The sequence below is a fragment of the Phocoena sinus genome, chromosome 1 (assembly GCF_008692025.1).
Source record: "Phocoena sinus isolate mPhoSin1 chromosome 1, mPhoSin1.pri, whole genome shotgun sequence".
Taxonomy (NCBI): Eukaryota; Metazoa; Chordata; class Mammalia; order Artiodactyla; family Phocoenidae; genus Phocoena; species Phocoena sinus.
In genome coordinates this window covers 687,082-702,119 of record NC_045763.1, presented here as the reverse complement: position 1 = coordinate 702,119, position 15,038 = coordinate 687,082, and the positions used below count along the sequence as shown (strand labels likewise).

The 15,038-nt window shown below is 57.8% G+C and overlaps 1 protein-coding gene across 1 annotated transcript; it reads left to right on the top strand.

The window, feature by feature from the left end:
• Nucleotides 1-1,094: 1,094 nt before the first annotated feature.
• LOC116760465 (solute carrier family 35 member E2B-like) lies at nucleotides 1,095-14,399 on the top strand. Its single transcript, XM_032645344.1, is given in 12 exon segments — nucleotides 1,095-1,287; nucleotides 3,479-3,881; nucleotides 3,970-4,105; nucleotides 4,313-4,440; nucleotides 6,076-6,196; nucleotides 7,156-7,209; nucleotides 7,503-7,575; nucleotides 8,654-8,799; nucleotides 10,372-10,387; nucleotides 10,389-10,481; nucleotides 10,483-10,518; nucleotides 10,520-14,399. Coding segments are annotated over 12 exon segments (1,344 nt in total). The 5' UTR covers nucleotides 1,095-1,242; the 3' UTR covers nucleotides 10,613-14,399.
• Nucleotides 14,400-15,038: the final 639 nt, after the last annotated feature.

Genomic DNA, 15,038 nt, shown 5'->3' with positions numbered 1-15,038 from the left:
CCAGGTCACCAAGGGCAGATGGTCCGGGAGGCTCTGGTCTGAAAAGGCATCTGTCTCCCCAGGTGCTGCCTGGCTCTTCTTCATGTATAAATCCTCAGCTTTCGGAACGGCCTAGAAAACAGCGCGACGCCCGCCATGCTTGCCCGCTTGCGTCCCCCGTCCTCGCGGCCCAACCCAGACCCACCCCCACCCCCCAGCTTGAGTTCCCAGTTCTTTGCTCTTAACAGCACTTTTTGTGCTTTTATTTCTAATGACATGTTGTGTCTGGACACACTTAAGTGCACTGGTGGCGCTGTGTCGTGTGTCTCCTTCCGCGACTCGGCCTCAGCACTTCCGATGGCTGTAAGGTTTGCCCATCGCCCGTGTGCGGCTTCCCTCTGCCCGCTGGGGGCGTCCATCCCCACCCGCTGCCATCTGCATCCCTGTTGACAGGCGCGTAAGTTCTGTTTGGCTTTTGTTTTGCTGCTGGCAAAAAAGTGCCGCGTTGACCCCATCTGACGGACGCTCTGTCCCCGTGCCATCCCGACCACGGGCTCTGCTGACTCTTTCTTACGTTCCCTGTCACTTGCGGTGACTCCTGAAAGGTCCCATCCCCACCGTTTTGGTCTGAATCTGTTTGCATCTGTGCTGCCACTTGCTTTCAGCCTGGGACAGTCGGGAGGCACTGGAGCTTCGTGTGCTGGGTGGGCGGGGGTGTGTGTGTGATGCATTCTGCTTCTTCAGAGGCCGCCAACACCCTCCACCCTCGGGGCAGATGGGGCAGAACCTCCAGGGCGGGTAAGGGTACAGCCCAGCACGATGACCTCGGGGGGTCGTGGGTGCCCCGTGGGCGCAGACCCAGCAGAAACACAAGGAACGACCTGCACAGGACGGACGTGGCGGACGGTCCGGTGCCCGGTGTGGTCAGCAGTGGGGATGAGTCCCTTGTGGCTTGTTCATCCAGTGAAATACCACACCGTCACCAGGTGAGCGGCAGCTGTGGAACTGCACGGACCCGTCTTTGTTTCAGAGCAGCTTCTTGTTGAGGAAGGAGAGTGGGCGCCCCAGGGCCTCGGGGCTCAGCGGCGGAGCTCTGGCGTCGGGCCAGAGCTCCTTGAGCTGCAGAGAAGGAGGCGGAGGCCCGGCTGGCGGTGCTGCCTGGGAAGCTGTGAGTTTCCCAGACGGAAACCGAGTGGAGAGAGTCGGGGGAAGCGCCTGCACCTTGCCTCCAGCCTTGTTTTGTGACGAGAGAGAGAAAAGGCGATGGGACCCTCCCCCGGGGCTTCTGGAGCATCACCTCACAAACAGGTTTGCTTTTGGAGCCTCAGCGGTGGCGTCGGGGCTTGTGTGACAAACACCGGGTCAGGGGCTCTGAAGAGAGGGGCTTGGCACCGTCGGTGGGCCTGACGGGGGCTCCCTTGAGAGGCAGAGCCCCCGCGGCCAGTGGGAGCTGTGCCCTGGGGGGGCCCGGCTGCAGGTCTGGGCATCCAGACGGGGTCAGCCAGGGGCCCGGGGGTGGGGCGCCATCTCTCTGCTCTCGGGGATCCCGAGCCACACACGGGCTTTGTTCCTGTGTTTTCCGTCCACCCGCAGCTGGGCCCCTGTTCCCAGCTCGGGGGCAGCACGGGCTCCCCATACCCCCGCTAGGCCACAGCCGGTCCAGCCCACGGAGGTGCAGCTCCCAGCAGGGTGTGGCCCAGAGAGGACGGCGGGACCGGGCTGGGAAGAGGAAGGAGGACGGGGCGTTAGCAGAGATCTGGCCCCGTCAGCGCCCAGAGAGCTCGAAGGGCTCGTGTGTATCGCGGGGGCAGTGGGGGCCCACGGGAGGACCACGTGCATTCGTCGTGGTCTGGGGTGCGTTTGGGGAGCTGCCCTGGTGTCCCGAGGGTCGGGGTGCATGTCAGGCCTGGGTGCCCACCGGGACCTGGTGCTGCTGAGCTTGTGGGGTGACCGAGAGCACTGGGTGGACACGGGGAGCTGGGGGGCTGCTCAGCCAGGAGCCTGGCTTCAGGTGGGGTCAGGGAGTCACAAGTCCGTCTGGGTCACGCATGCCTGGAAGTTAGGTTAAAGCACGACGGGCGCCCCCCGAATGTCAGCATCGGAGGGACGAGGACATAGGCAGCCAGCTTGGCTGCCTAGAGGTGGGGGCAGGGGGCTGGGAACTGCGGTTTGGTGTCACTGAGGAGGAGTGGCCAGGGCTCCTGAGCTGGGCAGGTGGTCGTCACTGGGATGCTGCTTAAAGCCAGAACTGGGATTTCCCTGGCAGTCCAGGGGTTAGGACTCAGCGCTTTCACCACCAAGGGCACGCATTCAATCCCTGGTCGGGGAACTAAGATCCCACAAGCTGCGTGGCGTGGCCAAAAAAATAAATTAAAAAAAAGAAGGGCCGGAACTTGAAGCACTCACCCACCAGCAAACGGGAGAGACCGGGTCGGACTTCGCCTGTGATCTGAGGGAGTGAGGGGTCTCTCTTGAGAGACCGGGTCGGACTTTGCCTGTGACCTTAGGGAGTGAGGGGTCTCTCTTGAGAAGTCGTGGCCACAGGCCTGAGCGCCAAGCAGGTGTGGGTCTGTTGAGGGAGGATCACCCTCTCCTGGGCACCTGCAGAGGCAGTGCCCATGCCCGCTCCAAGGCCTGCCCGCCCTCAAGCCCAGGAAGAGGTCTCCCGGCCCAGGATCTGTGCATGCGAACAGCCCCCTCGAGCCAGCGGGCCGCTGACCCGCTGAGAGGCTGAGGGTCATACTGTCAGGGCTTGGGTGATGAACTGTTGGACCGTGAAAGAGAGGATGCAAAAAAGGAATCGAAAGTTGAGAGAAACAGGCCAGTTTGAAACGGTAACAAATAGAACGCGAAGAACGCAGGGGTTGGAACTCAAAACCTGATGGAGGGACAGAAACTCAGAGTCTCTGACGGGGCAGGTCAACCCTCCCACAAAGGACAACTCAGAACACTGGATGAAATATTAAGAAGTTGGGTGAGGGCGTGGGAGAGCCAGCCTGGTGGGAAGAGCTCCGGGCGAGGGGGCCCCTTCCTCAGCGGCTCTGGTTGGTCCCAGGGTGGGTGGGAAGGTGCAGAGCACTTGTGACAGCTTCTGGGGTGGGGGCGGAGAGCCCAGGCCTCAGCCGAGCTGCGGGAGGGCAGCCTGGAGGGAGGGCAGCCTGGAGGACGAGCTTGAGGCTGGGCCGGTGCTTGGGGGGTGCGGGGTGCCCTGGGGGTGGGGCGGGACTGGAAGAGGCAGGGGTTGTCAGGTACTGTAGAAGGAATTCGGGCGGGATAGACTGGAGGGTCAGGTGTGTGGGGAGGGAACGGAGGCCGGTAAAGGCTTTGGTCTCTGAAACTTATTGGAAGACAAGTCCGAGCTGTCGGGGCGCCCGCTCCTTTGGGGCTGGAAACAAGGCCAGGACCCCGAGTTTGCGTCTTGAAATTACTCTAAGTGGGTGATTAAACTCTGCAGGACCTTAGCCGCTCACGCAACGCCGTCCTTTCCTTCCCACTCCAGCCCGCGCCCCGCCCAGTGCCACCTGCATGGCCGCTGCCTCCATCCCCGTGTCCCTGCCCTGCGCTGCCCGCCGCCCCTGAGATGTCGGCATCCGCTAAGCCCGCGGCCCTGGAAGAGCTGGCTCCGGGCCCCGGTGAGAAGCCGGGGGGACGACCGCTCCTGGCCTGGGGCCCCGTGTTTGGCCACCGGAGTGAGAAGATCGCATTTGGCCAGAGCGAAGGTGGCCCCGACGAGCAGGTGCTCACCGTCACCGTCACCGAGACGACCGTCATCGAGGCGGACCTGGGCATGTGGGGTGCCCGCGCCCTCATCTACCTCACACTCTGGTTCTTCTTCAGCTTCTGCACCCTGTTTCTCAACAAGTACATCCTGTCCCTGCTAGAAGGGGAGCCCAGCATGCTAGGTACCCCACCGGGTGCTGGCGGCGGGATGGAGCTCCCGGCGGGGTGGAGCCCCTCTGCTCAGCTGCCGCCCCCCGTCTCCTCCTCCAGGGGCCGTGCAGATGCTGTCAACCACGCTCATTGGCTGTGTTAAAATATTTGTTCCCTGCTGTTTGTATCAGCACAAAACCCGGCTTTCTTACCCTCCCAACTTCATCATGACCATGTTGTTCGTGGGTCTCATGAGGTAAGCAGCTAACGTTTCTGGTTGAGGGACTGAGTTTTTTACATGTAAAACACTTCCCCCCGGCTGACTGTTACCATCAGGTGATCCTGGGAGGGAGGGGGCCGGGCGGGGGCGGGGCAGACGTGTGCACCCCCTGGGCTCCTACCAGGTCTGCCCCGTGGCTGCGGATGCACCAAATCATCCCGGTGACGCTGTTGACTGTCTTAGGTTTGCAACAGTGGTTTTGGGTCTGGTCAGCCTGAAAAACGTGGCGGTGTCCTTTGCTGAGACGGTGAAGAGCTCGGCCCCCATCTTCACTGTGATCCTGTCCCGGACCGTCCTGGGGGAGCACACCGGTGAGCAGCCTCCAACGCCTGGGCGTGCCAGCTCCTCCGGGGGCCGCTCCCACCCACGTCACCCTGGAGCTCAGCTCCCTCCACTCCCCTCCTGGTCGTTTCTTAGCCTCAGAGGCCCGGGATGGTAGGAGCTGGGTGAAGGAGTGACAGGCAGGTAACCTCGGTGCCATTTCTGTCCCAGGAATCTGCCAGGCGCCCCGACCCCTCCTCTGCACCCCCTCCTGCCCTCCACTGTGGCTCCCCAAAGCTCAGCAGAGGGGACTTGTTACAAATTTCTAACCTGGGCTGCGGGCACGCGCTGCCAGCTGCACACACGTCCCTGACTTTCCCGCCAACCATTTAGAGAGTGTGGTTCCGTGAAGACAAGCAGAGTGCAGACTCGTGGACATGACACGTCGTGTCTGACCCCGGGGGTGGGGGGCGCTCACAGAGGGAGACACGTGTTTGCTTCAACTGGTAAAATGACAAAAAGGTAAAACAAGGCGGCACCTGCCTCAGGGAGAGAGGAGGATGGGGACAGACGGGGCGCAGCCGGGCTTCTCGCAGACGTGCCCTTGGAGCCGCACAAACGCTTAGGTGATGGTAAAACAGCATCAGATCAAAGTGTAAAAGCGATTCCTAAAATCGTACTCGGCAGGAAGCAGCCTGACTGCACGTCAAGCTTCACCACGCAGAAAGGATTTATCTCAAGGGCCTTAAAAGCATCACACTTTGGGCTCCAGCTGCGGTGGGTACGTGTGTAGAAAACCAGCTGTCTTGCTGAGAACAGTTAGGAAATCTTGATAAAATTTAGCAAAAAAAAGTCTGTTGGGGAGGCGTTGGAGAATGATGAAGGTGCCAGGACTTGAGGGACCCCAAGGTTTGGGGTCCCCAGAGGAGTGACGCCCTGTGGGGCAGCCCCGGCAGAGCCCCGAGTCCACGAAGGCGCCTGCCCCCTGGACGGCCTCCCAGCCATGGCCCCTGCGTGAGAGCCGCCATCCAGCAGAGGCCTCCTTCCGTGGTGATGCTCTCAGCCTCAGGCCATGTGGGCCTGTGGGTTTGCTGTGTGGACAGCGCTGTCCTCGGCGGGGGCGGAGACTACGGTCATCTGAGGGCTGCACCTCTGCTCCTTTTTGCTGAACACGAGAGGCTAGTCCCCTCGTCTGCTTTGAATTTCAAGATAAATGAAATGCTGTGTCTGAAATCAAAGCAGCGGTACCACATGAGGCTGGATGCCCTGTGTGCAGAGTGACGTGATTTTCTGTTGCACCGAATGGTCTTAGCCTTACCTTCACGTCAAGGCTGTTGCTTAGATTTCAGAACGAAGGCAGGAGCACTGGACACCCTGAGGGTCTGGGGCCTCCCTCCTCTCCCAGCCTTCCCTGGAGACCACCCTTCACCCGACTCGTTTTGCAGATGAGGGTTCGGGGTCGGGGGGTGGGGTGCAGGGAGAAGGGCTTGGAGCTGGTGGCGCTGGCCGTCGTGCCCCTGGCACCTGGCTCTGGAGCGGGTGAAAGGAGGCATGTGCTGTATTTTCCGTCCAGCGAGAAGCATCAAACAAAGTGAGCGTGCAGAGCCCTCCTGGGGCGGGGTGGGGGGTAGCCCGGCCCGCTGCGGGGCGCTGCAGCCCGGCCCCTGTGTTCTGTCGCTCCGCAGGGCTGCTGGTCAACCTCTCGCTCATCCCTGTCATGGGCGGCCTGGCGCTGTGCACGGCCACCGAGATGAGCTTCAACTTCCTGGGGTTTTCGGCCGCCTTGTCCACCAACATCATGGACTGGTGAGTCCGGGGGGCACGTCCCGTGCCGCATGGGGTTCCGTGTCCCGCGGGACAGGGGATAGATGTCACGCCCCAGTGGCGGCTGAGCCGTCTTGCTGACACCTCTGCACAGCCTGCTCTCTCAGCGTCACCACTTCTGAGAAAAGAGAGGAAACAGCAGCAACACGGTATCCAAGGGTTTCTTGTTGCCATTACTTCCAAAGAAAAACAGGCCCATCTGGAGGGTTTGAATTTGAATAATACAGCTGAAAAATGAAAAATCACCTTTCATTTCATTTCTCACACTTTGCTGTGTTTCCTTCAGCCTTTCCCAGAAACACAGTCCAGCTCACGTCATAGTTTGCATATCGCCTGTTAACTCCGAGCACAGGATGGTCTCCAGAAGCCTCCTCGCTCACCTGCAGACGCTCCAGACCTCGTGACTTAGATCTGCAGGAAACATCTTCACACGGGTTTCCCTCTAGGTTTCTGACGGGCCTGCAGCGTACACCCCCAGGAGGGGGACAGGGCCTGTAAACCTGTGCAGCAGGCTCGTTGCTCTGGTTTAAGTCCCCTTGGCCAGAGCTGCTGTGCACCCAGCGTCCAGGGAGCAGCGTCGTCTTCAGAATGCTGAGCCCTCTGGCTCCAGGGAAGCTGGACGCTGTCTGGTCTTCCCATTGGCCACGGCGGGCCTTCCCGGCCAGCAGTTTTGTCTCTGTTTTTTTTCCCAGGGTCTTCCTGTGCTCACACTGTCTGTTCCGTGGCCACTGCCGAGCAGAGCTGGGTAACCTCAGGCACGTCCTCAGCCTCTGAGACCTCAGGTTACCCATCTGTGAAAGGGGCAGCTCAGCCCGGCTCACAGCAGACGCCAGGACCATCCCCAAGGAGCTACCGTGTGTCCCTGTTTCTGGAGGACATGGCACTTCGGCCGTGTGAGGTGCCATCTGATCTCTCGTAACCTCTTCTTTTCTTTATTCTAGTTTGCAGAACGTTTTCTCCAAAAAGCTCCTCAGCGGGGACAAATATAGGTTCTCGTAAGTGTCACTGCTCCATGGAGACCAGACCACCCTGTGCCCTGACCCCTCCCATTTCATGGTGCCCTCAAAAGAACCTTGTTGAAACTTGGGAGAAAACCCCACCTGTTTCCAACTGCCCCTTGGCCGGCTCATTTGAGGCTGCCTGCCACCGTCCCGTGGCCGGTGGGTCGCCTGTCAGGCCCGGCCGTCTGTATCATCTGGGAGGAGATGAATAAACTGGGGCACCCTGGTTCCGCGGAGGGCGAGGGCAGGGGCGGGGCGGGGAGAGGATCAGGCGCCTGTCCCCACAGGGCCGCGGAGCTGCAGTTCTACACCAGTGCAGCGGCCGTGGCCATGCTCGTCCCGGCCTGGATCTTCTTCATGGTGAGTCCAGCGCTGGCGCCTTCCCAGGCCAGGGCGAGCCCCGGGCGCCGGGCGTGCTGAATACACAGAGGCCGCCACGCGCCCAGCGGGCTGGGGGGGACCAAGCGAAGCAAACCCGTGCGGGTCCTGTGTGGGTCCGGCGCCCACGGGGGCCAAACCTCAGCCAGCGGTTCCCGGAAACTTTGCCGTGAGCGTTTTTAGGTGCACTTTTTTGTTGTTTTTTGGCCGCACCTCAGGGCTTGTGGGATGTTAGTTCCCCGACCAGGGATTGAACCCGGGCCACGGCAGTGAAAGCGCTGAGTTTTAACCACTGGACCGCCGGGGAATTCCTGCACTTGTTTTTTTTTAAAATTTATTTGTTTATTTATTTTTGGCTGTGTTGGGTCTTCGTTGCTGCACGTGGGCTTTCTCTAGTTGTGGCGAGCAGGGGCTACTCTTCATTGTGGTGCGTGGGCTTCTCATTGCGGTGGCTTCTCTTGTTGCGGAACACGGGCTCTAGGCGCGTGGGCTTCAGTAGTTGCGGCAACGTGGGCTCAGTAGTTGTGGCACGTGGGCTCAGTAGTTGTGGCTCGCGGGCTCTAGAGCACAGGCTCAGTAGTTGTGGCACACGGACTTAGTTGCTCTGCGGCATGTGGGATCTTCCCGGACCAGGGCTCGAACCCGTGTCCCCTGCATTGGCAGTCGGATTCTTAACCATTGCGCCACCAGGGAAGTCCCCCTGCACTTGTTTTTTATTACTACTGTTATTTAAAAACATTGTGACCACTGTTGAACAAGTCCCTGGGCAGAAGCTTATGAAACAGAGAGCAGTATGTCCCCCAGCCCCTCCCAGGCCCGCTCCTGGTGGAGCTGCTTCCCAGACGTGTCTGCGTAGGCACAAACACGCTCCTGTGCTCACGCGTGTCGTGGGATCCCGTCTGTCCTACAGAAGCACAAGGTGCGCGTCTACGCACACCTCTCTTCTTAACACAAGTAGAACTGGGCTGTCCTGTCCTACGGCCGGGCTCCAGCGTTGCGCTGGCCCCTGGGCTGGGGTCTGGGTGTCAGCACCGTGGGCGTCCCTCTGGCTCTGGCGCAGGACTTGCCGGTGATCGGGAGGAATGCGAGGAGCTTCCGCTACAGCCAGGACGTGCTGCTTCTGCTGCTGGCGGACGGCGTCCTCTTCCACCTGCAGAGCGTCACGGCCTACGCCCTCATGGGGAGGATCTCCCCCGTGACCTTCAGGTAAGGACCGCACCTCCCAAGAGGTGACGTGCCTCCAGGCCACGTGCAGAGGGGAACGCTTGCCATCTAGACGTTTTATAAGAGGTGTTCGTGGTTGTGGAATCACAAGTGTAGCGATCGCTGTGGTCTCAGGTCGTAATTACTAGGCCGTTCTGTATCGGTGCCGTTTGAAACGTGAACAGGAAAGTCTGTGGAACAGGTCTTTAGGGGAATCCCCACTGGGATTCTGTGCAGAAGCAGAAATCCTTGGAGTGGTGTAAGCGTACTTCTGCCCGAAACAGCAGTGTCCGCGGAATCTCCCGGGATGACGGATTGTCCCGCTTCTGGGCCGCCCAGGGTGGGAGCCACAGGCCACGTGTGCTGCTGAGCGCCTGGGGCGTGCCAAGTGCCACGAGGAACCAACGTCTGACATGTCTCTAACTTTAATCAGTTTCACACTTGAGCAGCCACACGTGGCCGTCGGCTCGCTGCTGGTAACTTAGCACTGAGCTCAGGTCTCACAGGCTTCTTCTCTGTAACTTGGGCGGACTTAGCGAAAGCGAAAGCGTGATTTGACACCGGAGCATTTTCAGTAACAAATAGAGTCGGCTGAGGTTGCCAGCAGGCCTGGAAATCCATGCAGTGATGTCAGCGGGTCTGCCCGTCAAGTTGTCGTAGAAGGCAACGGGCCTTTATCCTTTAACTTCAGAACTGTCACTGGAGAGCGGAATTGTACCCAGGAGTGATGGCAGCAGGTGCGTTGCTGCCCTTGGGCCTCCCGGGGTGCACGCACCCTCTGCCCCGAGTCCTGGAGGGGAGCTGCCTGCTGATTGCTGAGGTCTCCTGAAGCTCTCGCTGTCACAGTCTGTCATACGGTCCTGTTTCCATTTAGGGCCAGGAATTATATCCACATACCCCTGAAACTTTGTTTTTCAGTGATTGTTAGTTGACGGTTCAAAAAAAGGCAGAAAACAGAAGACCAGTTCTTTTTATTTTATTAAAAAAATTTTCTTTGTCTGCTGTACGGGATATGGGATCTAGTTCCCCGACCAGGGATCAAACCTGGGCCCCCTACATCGGAAGTGCAGAGTCTTAACCACTGGACCACGAGGACGGTCCCCAAACCAGTTCTTTTTAAAGAAAATAGCTTCAGGTAGAAAAGTACAAAAATTAAGTTTAAATTGTCCTCAATGGCAGCCCAGGAGACAAGCCCTGTCGTGTTCACTTTATCTTCATGAGGTCCCAGCAGTGGCTGAGCAGGGCTGTGTCACTTCCCAGATACTCTCCCTAATGATCGGTTCTCTCAGGCGCTCTCAGAGGAACCTTCCTCATTCCGTGGAGAGCACGCTGCAGGTGTGAGGGATCAGACGTCATGATGTCTATAAAGTACTCAGAAATATTTCCGTCGAAAAAAGGACGAAGCAAAATACGGCAAAATGCTGAGTGTGAAGATGGGACTCGGCTTTTTGTTGGAAGTGTCGCTACTCTTCTCGGTGACCTTTTTTCCTAGTAGGAAGGACCCCAGCACGAAAGAGTGGGGTTAGCGGAGACGCCTTCGGCCCCCGCCGACGTCCCCGCTGTCCTCTCCCGCAGTGTCGCCAGCACCGTCAAAGCATGCCCTGTCCATCTGGCTCAGCGTCATCGTTTTCGGCAACAGGGTCACCAGCCTGTCAGCCGTGGGCACCGTGCTGGTGACGGCCGGAGGTCCTGCTCTACAACAAGGCCAAGCAGCAGCAGCGGGGAGGCCATGCAGAGCCTGGCTGCGGCCACCAGCCGGTCCCCGGACAGCAGCCCTGAGCCGCTGCTCCCCCTGGACCCGCGGCCACACCACTGAGCCCCGGAGCCTCAGGGGCACCGCGCACCACGCCGCTCCTTGCCAGTGGGGGACCCCCCTTCGCCTCTCCCGCTCCCTGGACGGCAGGGCGTGGGGCCTCTGGCTCCACGGGTCACAGTCCGGATGTGGGAGGTGCGGGTGGGCAGCCTGTCCCGCTCTTTCCTGGGACGTTCGGTCAGAGCTGGGGGAGCTCGAATCGGGGTCCCAGATGTCAGCCCCTGGGGCGCAGACCACAGCTGCCACTGAGCCGTTGCCGAGCCACGTGACAACCTCCTCCTGGCGGCCTCTGCGCACCCCCTGCAGCCAGGCCAGGCCCCAATTCCTCTGTGGGTGACGACCACTGGGGACAGCTGTGAAGCCAGGGCTGCAGCCAGGTGCCAGCGGCTGCCCTCCCCACTTGTAGCCGGCGGAGAGAACCCGCTTCCCCACGCCAGCCGTCGGCGGCCACCCGAGGTATGTCCGGCTCCTTGGCCATCAGGGAGTCTGTCCGCTGGGCTCGGATAGGCTGCCCCACTGCCCAGACACGGAGGCCACGGCATCGGGACACTGAGCAGAGAGGGGACAGCTGGGGTGCAGAGACCGGCGTTCCCTGCTCCTGAGGATGGAGTGTCCGGCCCCGGCCTCCCGCCCTCCTGCCCGAGGCGGAGCTGCCCGCATCAGCACCACTTAGGGAAGGTCACTCGCGAGTGAAGGCGGCCCCACCCCTTTCCATGCCTGCTGCGCCGAGCTCCTCACCTGAAGGTCCAGCCCTCACCTGCAGCCGGGGCTCCCCAGAGGCCCAGACGTGGTTTCCAGCCCGAGGCTGCGGGCAGCCCCCCGCGGTGTTTGGCTCAGGGAGGGGGCTTCTGTCCCTTCTGCTCCCCCGGGTGAGAGGCAGGCTGTTCGGAGCGCCCCTGGGGAGCACCCGTCCCCACTCAACTAGTCAGGAGCCTTGCCTTGTCTCATCAACGAGGCTTTTAGGATTTTCCCTCGTGAATGATGAGCAGGACGAGTGTGGAATATTTACTGTTTTTGTTATGCTGCGTTTAAAATGACAGTGTAGGTTTTTAAAAGGAAACACAGGCATAGGTGGCTTATGGAACGCATCGTGTATGCCAGGTAAACCACAGTCGGACCCACGGCCTGGCCCGGCCCGCCGCCTCCAGAGCAGACAGACGGACAGACAGCCAGGTGTTTGAGGCCTGTGGTGGGCTGAGGCGCCACCCCTCGCTTCACCTCTTGCCTCACAGCCCGTTGGGATTTCTGATCGGGACGCAGCCCCCTCCCTCCCACCAGCCTAGAGCTCTGGGGCTTGTCAGGTGCAGCCCTACTCGGGGCTGCAGGCTGGCCACCTGGCCATCTCCAGCCAGCCTGCGGACAGAGCCACCCGAAGGCACAAATCGTTCCCTGAGTCTCAGGCAGCATTCCCAGCTTTTCGGGGCCTGGGCTCCCTGATTGCTTCTCTGGTTTTCCAGTTGGCTTCTCAGCTGGAAAATATAAAAGAGCCCCTCCTGGAGAGCAGATCTTTTGGAAACAAAGAGCAATAACTATATCTCATTAAGTTCCGCTAACTTTAAAAATCTTGTAATGATGATGGATTAAAATGAGGCCTTTTAAACTACAAACAACCTTTTTACTAAGCTGACCTCCTGCTCCAGAGGACGGCGGGTCACACGCACCTTCACTGTGCAGGGGTTGCTCGTGTGACTTTCCCAGGTTTTATCCCTTTCCTCTTTTTCTGCTTCCTCCCAAAACAAAACTAAAGAGGATTCTTTGGCGGTAGCTGGGGTGGCCGGCTGGTGCATTGATCTGTGAGGACCAGAGAGAAAGCACCGTTTCCCTGGGGCTGCTGCCTCTGCCCTCAGACTGTGGCCGCTGTGCCCACGGCTGATGGGGAGACGTGAACAGAAGGGGCGCATCTGTGGTTGCCCACGGCAGACTGTCATCTGAGTGTTATCAGGTGCCAGCCGCCTGTGTCCGAGTGTTGTTAGGGACCTGGGTCCCTGCTTCCTGTGGACGTGCCCCTCCTTCCACTCTCATCCTGTTTTGATTTTCTAGATATTAGGGCCAAGAAAGATTTTCCTAAATTATTAGTAAATGAGGCCGTTTCTAGCAAAGCTGCTTTTGAGACTTCTCCTCATCCCGGGTGGGAGACCACAAAACCTGTGCTGCAGCCGCATTCTGTCTGCGTCCCCACCCCTGAGTCGTCCACGTGTGGGGCGTTTCCGCAGCCTGGCAATGGCATTTGTTTAATAACCGTACAGATGTGTTTTTTAATTAACTTTGTTTAGTAGTTTTTTAGTATGTTCTTTTCACTGAACCATCGCAGGTGTGCTCGTACCAGTGTTGACACCGGGTGTTGTGTGTTACATTGGGTCCCTTCCTCCTACGTCTTTGGTTGTCGTCCGTGCCTTTGTAAACAAACTCTTGAACCAGGCTTCTGAATCTGGTCATCTGCTTACTTACATTGACACGTAGAGATGTAGTATCCACACTTTTCTGGCTTTCAAGGAAATTTCCACTACTGAGTGGCATAAAAAAGGCTTTTTTAAAAAAGAATTCTGATAGTCATAATTTCCTGCATATCAGCATTAAAATCATATGCCTTGGAAAGCTGAGAATACTCTTGCACAATCCAAAATGTGTCTTTAATTTGTGAATCAAACAGTAAAAAATTGCTGCACGAGGAATGTCATCCACATGGAGCCGTGCTCGTCGCCAGCCCTTGAAATACTTTCCCCAAACTGGTGGGCTTTCCCTCCTGTGCGGCGCTGACTGTCCCATGGACGGTCATTTATAGACGGGCCAGAGGGGCTCAAAGAAATGCAACATGTCTTTTTACATCTGTCCAGGGGGTGTGCTTCCTGATGCCTGAAAGTATTTTCATTGTTCCCCTGGGTTGGAAAAATTAAACAAAGATGTTATTACAGGTAGAAACTCTCCTCTCTTTTTGCCTTTGACCAACATTGTGCTAAGGGCTCTGTTCTCCAAAACACGTACATGCCCTGGTTGGGACCTCTTTGTTTTCTTAGTTTATAAATAAGAACGTCCCAGCTCCCCTGAAGAGTTTGCCTATTTCTCTATCCTGGCTGAGGGGCCGAGAGCAGAGTCATGAGGTTGTGCTGACCATCGCTTGGCGTACTCACCCTGCAGCTCAGGGTGTAAAACCTTCCAGTTTGCTGTCTCTGTAGTATCTCCTCCTCTCCTCCTGAGGGCTGAGATTCTGAGTTTGATGGCCACTGGGTCCATGCCTAGATGTCCAAACTGAGTTGGAAACTGTTCTAATTGGCAAAGTCTTTGGTGTTTTTTGGGTTTTTTTTTTCCAGTTTTCATCAGAGGAAAACTGGCATTCAGCTGATGTGTTATTTCTAGACTGCAGATGTGTGAGTAGCGTCTGCACCCGCCCAGGGCGGTGTTGTGGGCACCACGTTGCAGAGGGCCACAGTGAGTGACTTTCCCACACTGAAAAACTTGAAAATTATATCAATAATTGTCTATATCAGAACCAAATTATATGTGCTTTATACCAAACAAAACTGCAGAGAACTAAAAGTACATCGTGCAAAATGTCTATAGTGTTTTGTATTTCACTTATTTCAGTATTTATGTGATTAGATGAATTCTTTCTGGAAAATGGTGGTTAAATGACTGAGTCACTGTTAATTCTGCCATGGTGATACATCGATGCTGTACAGTGAATCCTGTGGATGCCCCCTGGTTATTTTTGTCTAAATTAAGCCACCATGGTAGCAACTATCTAGGACTCTTGTTCTGCGAAAGTAAAATAAATGTTTTCTTCCTTGTGTAACTCTCCAGTGTTCGCGCTACTGAAATGAACAAGGGTGGGTTCTTATTGCCTTCACCCCTTTTCAGCGTGAAGGAAGTAAAAAAATTGTTTTTTTCCTGTCACCAAAAACTCAGGAAGCAAAACAAGCGCTTGGATACAGAAAGTAAACATTTCTTTCCGGGAAGAGAAAGAATTCCAATTCCACCGCCCTTTCTGTGCCCCAATTTCCTGTCACATTTTTCTACATTTTCCATTTCAGGTCCAGTGAATGTGGGTATTCGTTTACCGTTCTCTTTCCTGAGGTTCTCGAGGTTGAACTGCCAGTTTTCTGTGACCACCAAGGTCCGCAGAGTAACTGGAGCCAGGGAAGAGAACTTCATTCTAAGAGCCTCAACAGGTTAGAAGCCGCACCTCACGATGAGGGAGTGCACGGACTCTGAGGGCCCCCTCCCCCGCCTTAGCACAGCTGAAAACCCCGTGGCAACCGCTCTCCCCGCCCCGGTCCGGCGGGAGGTCTTCCGTAGGCAAGATTCGGAGTCCACCGCGCCACCGCCGGGGTCGGGGTCACGGGGACTGAGAGAAAGGGCGCAACACCGGGCACCCGACCAGGCCAGGCCCCGACTTCCGACGAACCCGAGCTACCAGCAGGGACTCGCCCCG